General features: G+C 49.2%; 1 protein-coding gene across 1 annotated transcript; it reads left to right on the top strand.

The window, feature by feature from the left end:
• The first annotated feature begins 5,239 nt into the window (after positions 1–5,239).
• On the top strand, positions 5,240–11,388 carry LOC100284019 (uncharacterized). Its single transcript, NM_001156917.1, is given in 7 exon segments — positions 5,240–5,727; positions 6,224–6,294; positions 6,483–6,564; positions 6,658–6,773; positions 10,533–10,610; positions 10,732–10,851; positions 10,980–11,388. Coding segments are annotated over 7 exon segments (690 nt in total). The 5' UTR covers positions 5,240–5,564; the 3' UTR covers positions 11,040–11,388.
• The last annotated feature ends 2,008 nt before the right edge of the window (positions 11,389–13,396 follow it).

Here is a 13,396-nt window from a genome sequence, read left to right as displayed (position 1 = left end):
GGATAAAAGCCCACACTCCAGTAATGAACATAAAAATGGTTCTACCATGAAACACACTCGATTGCCAAAATGATAAAATACCTGATGTTTGGTGCAGTTTCTCATAGGAAACCCAGAACGACTGCCCTATCAGTGACTAGCAACTGTTAAGGAAGATCATAATATCAGATGTGCTGGAAGCATATGGTGAAGAATAGAAGCACAGATAGATAGTGAAATAATTTGTGTATTACTGCTGCTCAATGAAGCCATTAGCTCACCATGCCATGAATCAACTGAACCCAAATAAGGAAAAGGAATAGAAAAAAGAATGCATGTTGCTTTATCATATACCAAACTACTTAAATATTAAGAATGATGATGATTTAATGACAGATCAGTTAAAAGTGTTTCTCATTTTTGGCTAAGATGCTTTCATGGGCAAATTAATAGGAAGACCAACAAAAGAATAAATTCCTAAGTCGAAATATACATCAAGCATGGTCTGGATCAAAATTTGGCCAACGCAACCCAAAATAACTTCTAAATTTCGCACTAATCACACTGTGATAATGCGAGTCACAACCTAGATGCAAAATCTCATGTTGACTTACAAATTGTGTATTCATAAGTCACATTTGTGGCCGCTATATTTGCATGTAGATCAATGGGTTTAATTCGGCGCTGATCTAACGAGAAAATAAAAGGTTACTTATGCCTAACAAAATTAATTTTACCTGTGCAGCAACGCCTGATAGTCCACCAGCGAGCACCTTCCCAAAAAGGCCATCCTCCCCCTGTTGCTAGCGAGGGTAGACCGAAGATGCTGGAACCCCACGATGCAAAGCGGGTGTACATCAGGTGGCAAAGAACGGAGGGGGGGGGATAAGCCCCGTTAAACCCCGCCATCGCGAACGAGCTCGACCGCGACTCGGATTACGCCGCGCCCACCCGCGCCGTCGGGGCTGCGGTGGAGCTGGAGGTGGCGCGTCTTGACTGCGTCTAAGGAGTAGGTGGAGGCCTCCGCCATGGTGGTCGAGACCAACGAGAGTGAAACCTTGGCAAGGGTCCTGTGGTGGCGGCCGCCATCCTCGTCGTGGGCTGACATCTGCTAGGGTTTGGTTTGAGCGTGAGGGAATGAGGGCGGATGGTGATCCGGAAGACGACAGATCAGATTTAGGGCTGCGAGCGGTTGGAGTGCTTGAGATGATTTGGGGGCGTAGTGGGGCGGATCCGAGCTGGGCGCGGGTGTGGGATATATCAATTTGTGCGTTTTTTCGTAAAACGAATACAAAAGAAATGTAAATGCTTGTATAACTAATCATAAAAGTTTATCAGTTGTACATGGTCTACGTGTTGGCTTCAATGGTTTGGGCTTTCTCTAACTAGAGAGCCTAGGGCTCTAAATACATAAACTATATATATATATTGTGGGACGAAGGGTCTATGTATTTGTAGAAAGATGTTTTTTGTGTGTAAAAAGACAATATTGTTTTACCGTTTAGGTTGGCTCCAACAACTAGGGATGAAAACAGATCGAAATTTTTTGGAATTCCAGAAACCGTTTCCGGTTTTTCTCGGTCGGATTTGTCGGTATCGGTATTTTTCGGAAACGGTATCGGTTGTCAGAATTTCGATTCGGAATCGGTATCGGAATCGGTACGGCGTTTTACCGACCGTTTCCATCGATTACCGATTTTAATCAGAATTTTACCGGATTCAGTTGTCAGAATTTCCGAAAATACCAAAACACATTCCAGCCCACGTAGCCCAGTCGTAGCCCAGTCGTCTGTGTCCTTAGCCCATGAGAGGAGGCCCATTGCGGCACTGCCCAGTGCTCACAGAGTCACAACCGAGAGCCAACCTATAGGGTTTGTGGCAGACTGGTGGCAGGCGGTGGCTGCAGCTGTAGCCGACGAGCGGCGACACATCCTCCTCGTCCGGCGAGGTATCACCTGATTCCCAGCTTGTTCTCCCTCATCCGGCTCGGTGCGGGCGGAAGCAGTGTCGCACGCAGCGCCGCCACTTCAAGCAGGGCCGTACTGCCACTTCAATCAGGGCCACTTCAAGCAGCGTTGCCCTTCGCTACTGAGAACCCGACCTGCGAGGTTGTGAGGAGTACTACAAGGTATTGTCGCTTGCTTCAGATGACACCCTATTTCCTGTTGCGATCTATTGTCCCAAGCTGACATTTGGGTGTTGCTAGCTTTCGATGCTAGTTAGATGGTGGTGGTTGCTCTTCATGTAGGCTACCTATATGATGATTTGTCTAGATGTACTGTTTCCAAGTTTTGCATGTAATTTGGATGCTAATCTTGTCTCTGCGGTCTTGTAGTAGCTTGAAATCTGCTTAGTAGTTTAGCCTCTTCTATCTGATTGATCATATACAAATCTAATGTTCTTTTGATTCTAAACTAACATTTATTCGTAAACACTATTGTTAAATCACATAGTATTTATGTTCACGGGCAATAAGGCCTCATATAATACTTCATTTTTGGTTAAAGTATAGATGGGACAGGTGTGTTCTGTTTAATTATTCTTAAGGTTTTCCTCTATTTGTTTTCTGTTTGATTATTAATACTTCGTTTTAGTGAAAAAATTCATGATCATTAGGATAATTTCACACCAATTCAGAAAGTGGTATATATATATGCCATCTGCTTCGACAGCACAGTGCCACTATGACTAGGCTATGAATTGATCATTGATGAATATTCTCATGTGTCACTAATTAATTAATGTCGTATTTTTATTTACAGCTGCACATTGTGATCTAATACAATGGCTAGCGATGGTGATGCTTAACCTCCACGTAAGCGTATGTTATTGGAGTTGCCTTGTGATGAAGAAGGTGTTAATGTGAGTCAAACTGTTGGTGTGTCCGCATCATCAGCCACACCTGCCGCTGCCAGAGCTTCTGACGAACAAGGTGAAAATCTAGAATGTGGAAGTAATGTTGATGGGGATGATTCTTCAAAGGAAAAGCAGTCAAAGAAGTCCACTTCAGATGTTTGGCAATATTTTGAGAAGTATGAAGTTGTGGTAGAGGAGAATGGCAAATCAGTGAAGCAAATTTGGGCCAAATGCAAGTATCCTGGCTGCAAAAACAAGACTAGCAAAGCTAGGGCGGAAAGCAATAGAGGAACAACTGCATTTTGGTCTCATTTAAAGAATTATCATAAGATTGTGAAGGGGCAACAGGAACTCAAGGCAGAAAAGGATCATGGCACAGGTATATGTGTTGTCCAGCCATATAAATATGATTAAGTTTTGTGAGGTTAAGTTTTTACTTGTTGATTGGTGTGATAGCATCCATCCCACTATTAATAACATGGCAAACACTATGATGGTCAAGTTTGACAAGTACTGGAATAAGTCAAATACTGCTCTTGCTGTGGCTAGTGTCCTTGATCCTAGATACAAGAGGAAAATTTGTAGAATTTTACTTGAAGAAGGTGTACCCATATACATATCAAACTGAACTGGATAAATTTAATGGTGTCATGAAAAAAGATGTATCAATGCTATGTCTCTATTACACCCTCAGCATCATCTGTTGCACCTTCCTCAACTTTAGCAGTTGACATGATTAAGTCAAGTATCGAAGAAGAGCTTGATAGCTACATATTTGATGGACAAGGTCATGATGATTCTATTGACACGAGTGACTTAGAAAAATATTTGGTAGATCCAATACTAAAGGTTGGTAAAACTAATCAACACACTTTTGACATATTAGCATGGTGGAAAGCACACAAAGAAGAATATCCTCTCTTGGGCCAGCTTGCTCGTGATGTCTTAGCTATGCAAGTGTCAACAGCAGCTTCAGAATCTGCTTTTAGTGTTGGTGGTCGTGTACTTGATCCATTTCATACTCGCCTTGACCCTACCATGGTAGAAGCACTGGTCTGCACCAAAGATTGGATAACTAGAGCAAGAAAAGGTTATATAGCAGTACCTTATATTTATTTACAATTTAAATAGTCATTAGTTCAATACCCTTTTACTAATGCACTAATGGATCTTTATATTCCCAGGTTGCAAGGCTAAGAGTGTTGCTATTCCTAATATGGTTTATGAAATGGATGAACTTGAGGCTCTTGCAAGAAATCTTTCATTTGAGGTTAATTTACCTTCATTTTCTATTCTATTTTGGTGCATAAAACATTAGCTATGATTTAATTGTATATTTATTTATCAAAATGCAGGATGAAGACCTAGATGATGATCATGATGATGGACCTGAGGCATCGTTGTAAGCTTGTTGATGAAGATCTAGATGATGATAATGTACCATGAATGCTATGAATGTTTCTTATTGTACTTGCTCCGTAATGTTTTGTGACCTTGCAAACTTGGGACTTGTGGACTTGTGGCTCAATGAACTTTATGATGAACTTGTTATATTGTGTACTTGTGTTCTTTGTGATCAACTTATCATATTGTGAACTTGTGATCTATGTGATCAATTTGTAATATTATGAACTTGTGATCTTTGTGATCAACATGTTATATTGTGAACTTGTGGTCTTTGTGATCAACTTGTTATATTGTGAATTGTGGACTTGTGGTCTTTGTGATATTTGTAAACTTTGTTGTATTGTGAACTTGTTATATTGACATATTTTCATATTGATATGGTTACCGATTGTATTTAAGGTTTCGATCAGTACCGATGTATTTTTCGTACCGAACTTTCGATTTCGATGTTTCCGAAATACCGTTATCGTTTCCGTTTCCGAAGTTACCGTTTCCGATTTCGTTTCCGATAAAAAATATGAAAATGGTAACGGTTTTAGTGTTTTCCGATCGTTTCCGACCGTTTTCACCCCTACCAACGACGGATAGCCATATTGTCCAGCCATTTTCCTGTTTACCTGCCCTCTGTATTTTACATGGCCAGCGATAGGCGTCTGGTTTGCAACAAGGAAGCCAAATTGACTGTGACCGCTGACCCATTTGCTTTCGCGCCAAATCACCGAAGCATCCTGCTCGTCGATTCCCTCACAGGGTCCCAGCTGACGGTTGTCAGAGGGAAATGCCTGACATGTCAATGCCAGCTAATTTGACTCTTCTCTCTTCTACCATGTATTTTGGCTGGCCGGGATAGCTGCCTTATTGAAGATGGTACAATACTAGTTGGGTAGCTAAACTATTTTTAGCTGGTCTGATAGCTGACCTGTTGGAGCCAGCCTTAGAGGAAAATCCATAAATATTGGAGGAGAATATAAATATATAGAGTAGAGATCGGTTTATAGTCGGTAGTCGAGTAGTCACAGACACTAGACGCGCAGCCTCGCTCCGTCGCCGCAATTCGACGATTCCACCGCTTCGTCCGTCGGCATAGCAATCATACTCTTTTCTCTTCCCCTCCCTCCCCTCCTCACCAGTCACCTCGACGAGATCTCCCCCACCTCTTCCACTTCCACCCCGCCCGTCGTCTCTCGCGAAGCACCCCTATCGTACGTTTTCCGTAGCTCGACGGGGACGGCGAGCCGCTCCTGCTGCTGCCGCCGCCGGAGGAGGAGGAACAGGATTAGCGGGAGGAGGAGCAGGGCACCGGTCGCTTGGGGCTGTGCCACATGCCGCTCTGGGGGACCGCCGCGTCCGCGCAGCCGGCAGCCGAGGGCGACGCCGCCCGCGCGCCCTCAGGGTCCGGCGGCGGCGGCGTCAAGGTGATCCGGTCGCTGCTCCCCACCCGGCGCCGCCTCCGCCTCGACCCGCCCGCTAAGCTTTATTTTCCATGTAAGCAATCTGTGCGCGGCGCTCAGTTAATTTTCTTGCCGCCTCTCGACTGCTCCTGCTCTGGTGGTTTACTGTTTCCTTTCTACTAGCACGGATGGCCCGTGGAGAAGAAGGCGCCTTTCAACCGTTTGCTCCTCTTATCATTCTTTCACCGCGGCTGCGTCCCGTCTCCCGCTGCTATACGAGTTCTTAGATTCGATCGCGCTGTCTCGTCAACGCGTCGCCTTTCGTTTGATTTCCTCAAATTTTCTGCTTCCGCAACTGTCTCTTTGCTTGCTCGGTGAAAGCTGCTGTTCCTTTTCAACTTCCGTCGGACATAACTTCTATTCGTCGAGAAAAGGGGATTTTTTTTATTATACGAACTTTGGACGACTGTTCTTATATAGAGATAAATCGACGGATAGTTAAAGGGCATGGCAGATATGCAGTTTACTGCATTTTTTCCCCATCCAGCTGTTTTCGACTAATTTTGGTCTCTAATTGTGACTGTCTACAGATGAACCCGGTAAGCAAGTCCGGAGCGCTGTCAGGATCAAGAACATCAGCAAGTCTCATGTGGCTTTCAAGGTAACAACCAATTGTCTCTTAGTTAACTACATGTTATAGCTACATGCTTTGCTGAAATGTTCTTTTGCAAATTTTCCAACCAGTCTGTTCCTAGGCAGCTTTACCACTAACTACCGCAACTGGTCCAATTGTTAAACCCTCAGTTCCCATCAGCAGAGCACTGATTCTAAGCATGTTTGATGTTCCAGTTCCAAACGACAGCACCAAAGAGTTGCTTCATGAGGCCTCCCGGCGGCGTACTTGCTCCAGGGGAAAGTATCATAGCAACAGGTAACTGAATTTGACACCAATGAATTAAATCGCTAGCTGTGGTGCTCGCAAGTTATAACGACCTATCCGTGCATTCCCTTACATCAAGTGCAGTTTTCAAGTTTGTTGAGCATCCGGAGAACAACGAGAAGCCCTTGGACAAGTGCAAGGTTAAGTTCAAGATTGTCAGCCTGAAAGTCAAAGGGCCGGTGGAGTATGTCCCTGAATTGGTAAATCCTCTCTCCACCTTCCTCGACAGACTCTGATAGATTACTATTCCTACCTTGGATGCTACGGAGGTTGTATAGATGGGACGTGGAGGGGCGAGAGCGAGCACGACGCAGGGGCTCCGTGGCTGTTCAGAGAGTGAGAGATTACTCGTGGCTACGTTTCGCCCTGCTCCCTGAGGGAAGCGGGCAAAAGTATTTGCTTCTGCTTGATTCCATAGGATTGCATTTTATAAGTATTTATCTCCCTACTAATCCTTATCCTGATCTAATAGATCTAATATGAGATCTCATCTAATCCTTATCTTCTAATCTGAGATCTAATCCTTATCCTTATCTCCTACTGCTGGCCGCCTATTTCTATGGGGGACGACAACATCTCTCCCCGCCTGCGCAAACAACTCGTCCTCGAGCTGGAAGTCAGGAACTCGGGATAGAGGCCCTGAAAGTCATCGAGCACCTCCCATGTAGCTTCTTCCGCAGGTAGGCCCTGCCACTGCACCAGGATGTGTTAGACGTCGCGGTGTAGTTGCGCCCGCAAGGTTTTGGCTGCCGCTGGTAGGAGGCGATCATAATGTACCAGTTGCAGAGGCATTGGATTAGCAGGTAGCTCCCACTTGTGCTGTTTCAGCAGCCCCACGTGGAAGATTGGGTGGCACGTCCCATGTAGCTTGAGCGCTTGGAAGGCTGCCCCAGCCTCGTTGTCTCAAGCAAACACGTCTTGATGCAAGAGACACTTAAGCAGGGCGACGATGCTAAAATTATGGATGAACTTTCGGTAGTACCCCGTGAGGCCCAAGACTCGCGGAGGCCACTGGTAGACCGCAGTCCCGGCCAGGAAGCGACCCTCGTGGACTTGTCGGCGTCCATGGCGACGCCGTCCGTCGAGATCACGTGGCCAAGGTAGGCCACCGACGAGGCTTCAAACGAGCACTTCGAGCCCTTGAGGTGGAGTCGGTGTGAGCGGAGGGCGTGTAGGACAACGCTGATGTGCTGTAGGTGCTCAACCCAGGTGGCACTGTAGATGAGAATATCATCGAAAAACACCAACACGAACCTACAGAGGTACGATGCGGAGCACGTCGTTCATCAGAGCCTGGAACGTCGCTGGGGCGTTGGATAGGCCAAACAACATTGGAATGGAGTACTTGTTCTTCGAGCCTGGCGTTCAGACTTCAGAGCATGATAATCGATGCAGAAACGCCAGGACTCGTCCGCCTTGCGTACCAGGAGCATCGGGGTGGAGAACAGTGGCGCGTTAGGTCAGATGATGCCCTGTGCGAGCATGGCAGTGCGTTGGCGCTCTAGGTCATCATTCTAGAGTTGTGGGTACCGATATGGACGGACGACGATTGGTGTGGTACTGGGCAGTAGGTGGATGCGGTGGTTGTAGGGACGTGCTGACGACAACCCTCGTCGCTCTCAGAATACGTCCTTGAGCTGTTGCAGGAGGGTGTCTAGCAGCGGGTGCTCTGCGGACGCGGTCGCAACTCGAGCGGCCAGCCCCGACAGGGGGTCGCGGTGAAGGCCTAGGCCCTCCTAGTGGACATGCTGACTAGCCCGGGTGAATGTCATGCGCATGGCGGTGAAGTCCCTGTGTCTTCAGAAACTCGACGCCAAGGATGAGGTCGAACGCCCCCAATCTGGTGCCGTAGCAGCCGATTGTGAACGTCTCCTGACCAATCTTAAGGGCCATGTTCCATGCCACGCATTGGCACGGAACGCAGTCTCCGTTGGCCACCACACAATGATGGGTGTGAGTCGATGGCAAGCTGTAGGTCGTGGAGGACGTCGGCGTTGATGAAGTTCGACGTGGAGCTCGAGTCAAGTAGGGTTATGCAACGGTGTCCCTAGATGTGCATTGACAGGAGCATGGCTTCCTGGGTGCGAACCCTGGCGATGGCGTGGAGGGAGACTGTTGGTGTCGATGCGGTGTTGGTGATGGCCATTGGCGCGACCACAATGTCCACAAGCCGACCCGTGTCCTCTATGGCGGCATCCCTTGTGGTGGCGTTGATGTTGATGTAATCCTCCGACTCTAGGTAGAAGAGGCGTTTGCAGATATGGCCTCGGACATATGGCTCGTCATAGTTATAGTAGAGCCCTTGACAATGCCACTCTTTCTGTTCGGCAGGGAAGAGGCAATATAACTGGCGAGCCAGGCCACCCGTTTCTGCCGGTGCTGGCACGCTGTGCTGTAGCGGCGCGCCCGGTGGGGCTTTGGTTGGTGTAGGCTGGCCTTGGCTTGGCGGTGGTTTGGTGCTCCACGCCATCAGGCTCGACGGTGACGCCGCTGCGCGAGTCTCGAAGGCTCGAGCTAGGTACATGGCCGACTGGAGTTCCCGCGGCTCGCGAAGCTCGACGATGCGGATGTGGTCCGGGAGCCCGCTACGAACAACTCGGCCTTCCGGGGTCCCGAGAGAACACATGCATGGCAGAGCACGACATTGAAGCGATCGACGTACTCCTGCACGAAAGATATGAAAGGTAGACGTGCGAGCTCGGACAAGAGGTTGCCACGCACTGTCAGGCCGAAGCAGAGGGTAAAGAGCACGCAAAAGCGCTCCCACGAGAGCATGCCCTCGTCCTGCTCAGGGCATAGTACCATGCCTGTGCGACGCCGGTGAGGTGGTAGGAGGCCAGCAACGTGCGATCCGAGTCTAGGGTGTGTGGTCACGAAGAACTGTACACACTGGTTGAGCCAATTGAGAGGATCCCGGATGCCTTCGTATGTGGGGAAGTCTAGCTTGTAGAACCGTGGAGGCGCTGGACCAGGGTGCGCCCTGTGTGGGTGGCGTGTGGTACAACGCCATAGGGCATGGTGCGTTGCTCTGGGCGTCGCCGATCGGAGTGCCCAAGAACAGGGTACCGTCCGCTCCTCTGTAGAGTACCTTGGTGTGGTTGGGGACAGAGGACGCGGTCGGCGTTGGAGACATTGCCATCGTGAATTCCGACGCTGTTGTTGATGAGAGGACATAAGACGAATTGGTGATGGTGATGGCTGCATGGAGATGAGGTGAATGGACAAACCTGTTTGTGTGGGTGCACTGGCCCCGATCGGGCGTGGTGACGACGCTGGTGGCGGCAGGGTTGGTGCTGCGGTTGCTGGTGGAGGAAGGAGCGGGTGCGTGATCGCCGGCAGAGGTGGCGTCGACGGTGGTTGGGAAGGACACGCCACACGCGCCATGAAGGCTTCAATGGTCGCTACGGAAAGTGAGGTTGGCTAAGGTTCTGGTGAGCTTGGCGTTGAGGCCTTCTAGGGTTGTCGGTGTCGCGGTCACAGACGGGGATGGATACCAGGTTGATAGGATTAGTATTCCTACTGGGGATGCTACGGAGGTTGTATGGTTGGGACGTGGAGGGGCGAGAGCGAGCACCGCGCAAGGGCTCCGTGGCTGATCAGAGAGAGCGAGAGATTACTGGAGGCTAGGGTTCGCCGTGCTCGTTGAGGGAAGCGGGCAAAAGTAATTGTTTCTGCTTGATTCCATAGGATAGCATTTTACAAGTATTTATCTCCCCTACTAATCCTTATCCTAATCTAAGATCTTATCTAATCCTTATCTTCTAATTTGAGATCTAATTCTTATCCTTATCTACTACTGCTGGCCAGCCTATTCCTGTGGGGGACGGCTCCTATAATGGCGCCCGACCATAACAGACTCAGTGTAGTGTTCAGTTTAAATGTTGGAAATCTTCGCTTACTGATCAGTCATCACCGTTTGTATGGGTGTCTAAACTGAAGTCTGTAACTCTCTCTCGCAGTTTGATGAGCAGAAGGACCAGGTTGCAGTCGAGCAAATTTTGCGGGTGGTATTCTTGGACGCTGAGCGCCCGAGCCCAGTAAGTCCGAGCAAAACCCTCTTCTTTTCTTTCTTTTTTGCTACTCTCTCTTAATGCAGTGCAATTAGTGAAGAGTAGCAAGCTTGGCTTATGCATCATGGCAACATTTTCATCTTTGTAGCAAATGGACAAACTCAAGCGCCAGCTCGCTGAAGCAGAAGCCGCGCTGGAGGCACGCAAGAAGCCTCCGGAGGACAATGGCACCCGTATTGTCGGCGAAGGCCTTGTGATCGATGAATGGGTAGGACCAAGGCCTCCTTGTGACTGTTGGTCTGCCTCGTCTTTTAATGCAGCGCTGAAAGTGTTTTGAGATGCAGCTCCGCCTTCTCATGCGCCCGGACGCTAATTTTGTTGGTTCCATGATTGCAGAAGGAACGAAGAGAGAGATACCTCGCTCGCCAGCAGGAAGAAGGCGTTGATTCAGTGTAGACACAGAGGAAGCCCTGCAGACCACACTGGGCGCGCGCGCATTCCTGATCAAAATGGATTTGGAGCAGCCAAGCAACGATGAGGCCTTGTGTAATTAGGATTTGAGCTTCACGCTGGATGTAGATGATCCAGCCACTGCCTGATAATAATAATAATAATAATACGCCCTTTCCTAAGCCATGTACTCGGGTGTTGTTGTGGAGTGTGTGGATGTGATACATTCCCTAGCTGTATTAAAAGTGTAACTGTAATATCGAAAGGCACACTCCATCATGCCACGGGGGGCAATTCTTCCGTCCACTTGCTCATACGACTCACCATAATAAATTTATGTGTGATTCAGTTGTCAGTTGCCAGGTCCAGTGAAACATTCTGGACTAGCAGCTTGTGATCTCCTAAAGTTCCTTAAATTTTTGATGCGTGTGTGTTCGTAGCATCAAGATGCTTCACAGAAGAAGTGGAGGGCATAACAAATCCTAGTGAAACAGCATTTGAGTTGGCCGCTTGCTTTTTTTATTGCATCTTGTTTCACTTCAGAGCTGACAAGCGTGCATGCCTGGCTGGCCTGAGAATACTTCTTCCGTGGGTTTCTCTTTCAAAGTATTCTCACGGATCTGAGAAGTATTCGTGGGTTTCACTTTCAGAACGCGGGAAGATCGGCTCGAGATTTTCGAATTTTCATCTCAGATGTTTGAAGTTCGCCAAACAATCTGGACCAATCTCGGTTCTGCTGCAACGTCCCCTATTCATCGGGAAACATTGAATTGCGCATCTAGCCCAGCGCTCGAGGGAATTGTCTGTATGTATATACTACTCCGTAGTCTGTACAAACAAATACAAACACACACAGACAGTTGTTTCGCACAACATTTCATGAGGCAGCTCAACTGTACTCCCTCCAGGTCTAAAATTCTTGACGTTTTAGACAGGATCTCACATACCAAGAAGCCATTAACTAGAGTGCATGTTTCCCGTTTTACCCTTATTAAATAAGGTCGTGTGGCATTAAAAGTCATTGTACTCTCTTAGCTCATGCGGTTGGGAAGACGTTTTTGAAGCCTATGGTCTCTAGTTCGAGTCCTGCATTTGAGGCCCTTTTTTCGTGGTGTTTTTTGGCTGCATCCGCCATTTTTTTTCGTTCGCGCCAATGTTGCCGCTGCATGCCATTTTTTGGCGCCAATGTTGCTGATGCATGGCCTATTTAGACTCCGGCTAGCTACCACTACTTAGATGCATTGCAAACGTACTTGTGCCAGATATCCAAAACAATCCAGCTAACCAGATACTACTACTGTACTAATTGTGGTGCTTGTTCATGATGGATTTGAATATGGAACCACCGAACAATGAAATTGGTAAGTCTAGTACTTGTCGGTCTTCATTTTCTTTTCTTTTTAGCTCGTGACAAAGTGTCGGCGTTTCGAGACAGGGGGGTCCCTAAGCCGACTCTCAGTGTGCTGCGTGCCCCAGCCCAGATGGGTCGAGCGTGTGGGCGAGCGCGAAGGGGGGAGAGGCGAGGTGGCCGGAGACGGGCGTGAGAGAGGTGGAAGTCCCGCGGCCTTCGTGTTCGTCCCGCGCCCAGGTCGGGTGCGCTTGCAGTAGGGGGGTTACAAGCGTCCACGCGGGTGAGGGAAGCGAGCGGCCCCAAGAGAGCGCCTGTCCCGTCCTCGGTCCCGCGCGGCCAACCTTCTCTAAGAAGGCCCTGGTCCTTCCTTTTATAGTCGTAAGGAGAGGATCCAGGTGTACAATGGGGGGTAGCAGAGTGCTACGTGTCTAGCGGAGAGAGAGAGCTAGCGCCCTGGGTACATGCCAATGTGGCAGCCGGAGAGGTCTTGGCACCTTGCTGGCGTGATGTCGTGGCTATCGGAGGAGCGACGGAGCCTGGCGGAGGGACAGCTGTTGGAGCGGTCGAGTCCTTGCTGACGTTGCCCTGCTTCCGTAAGAGAGCTGAGAGCCGCCGTCGTCACAGAGCTTGCGGGGCGCCATCATTGCCCATCTGGCGGAGCTGGCCAGATGGGACGCCGGTCTTGTTCTCCGCGACCCGAGTCGGCTCGGGGTAGGATGATGATGACGCTCCCTGTTGACGTGGCGGGCCTGTGCCCTAGGCAGGGCGACGTGGGGGCTCCTCCGAAGCCGAGGTCGAGTCTGTCTTCCGTTGCCGAGGCCGAGCCCGAGCCCCCGGGTCGGGCGAGGCGGAGATCGTTTGGCCGAGGCCAGGGCGGAGTCCGAGCCCTGGGGTCGGGCGAGGCGGAGTTTCGTCGTCTTCTGAGCCCAAGTCCGAGCCCTGGGGTCGGGCGGAGCGGAGTTCGCCGTCTTCCGGGTCTTAGCCCGAGTCCGAGCCCTGGGGTCGGGCGGAG

Source organism: Zea mays, chromosome 10 (genome assembly GCF_902167145.1).
Source record: "Zea mays cultivar B73 chromosome 10, Zm-B73-REFERENCE-NAM-5.0, whole genome shotgun sequence".
Lineage (NCBI taxonomy): Eukaryota > Viridiplantae > Streptophyta > Magnoliopsida > Poales > Poaceae > Zea > Zea mays.
Note: the sequence above shows the minus strand (reverse complement) of the source record. Positions and strands in the feature narration are given on the sequence as shown.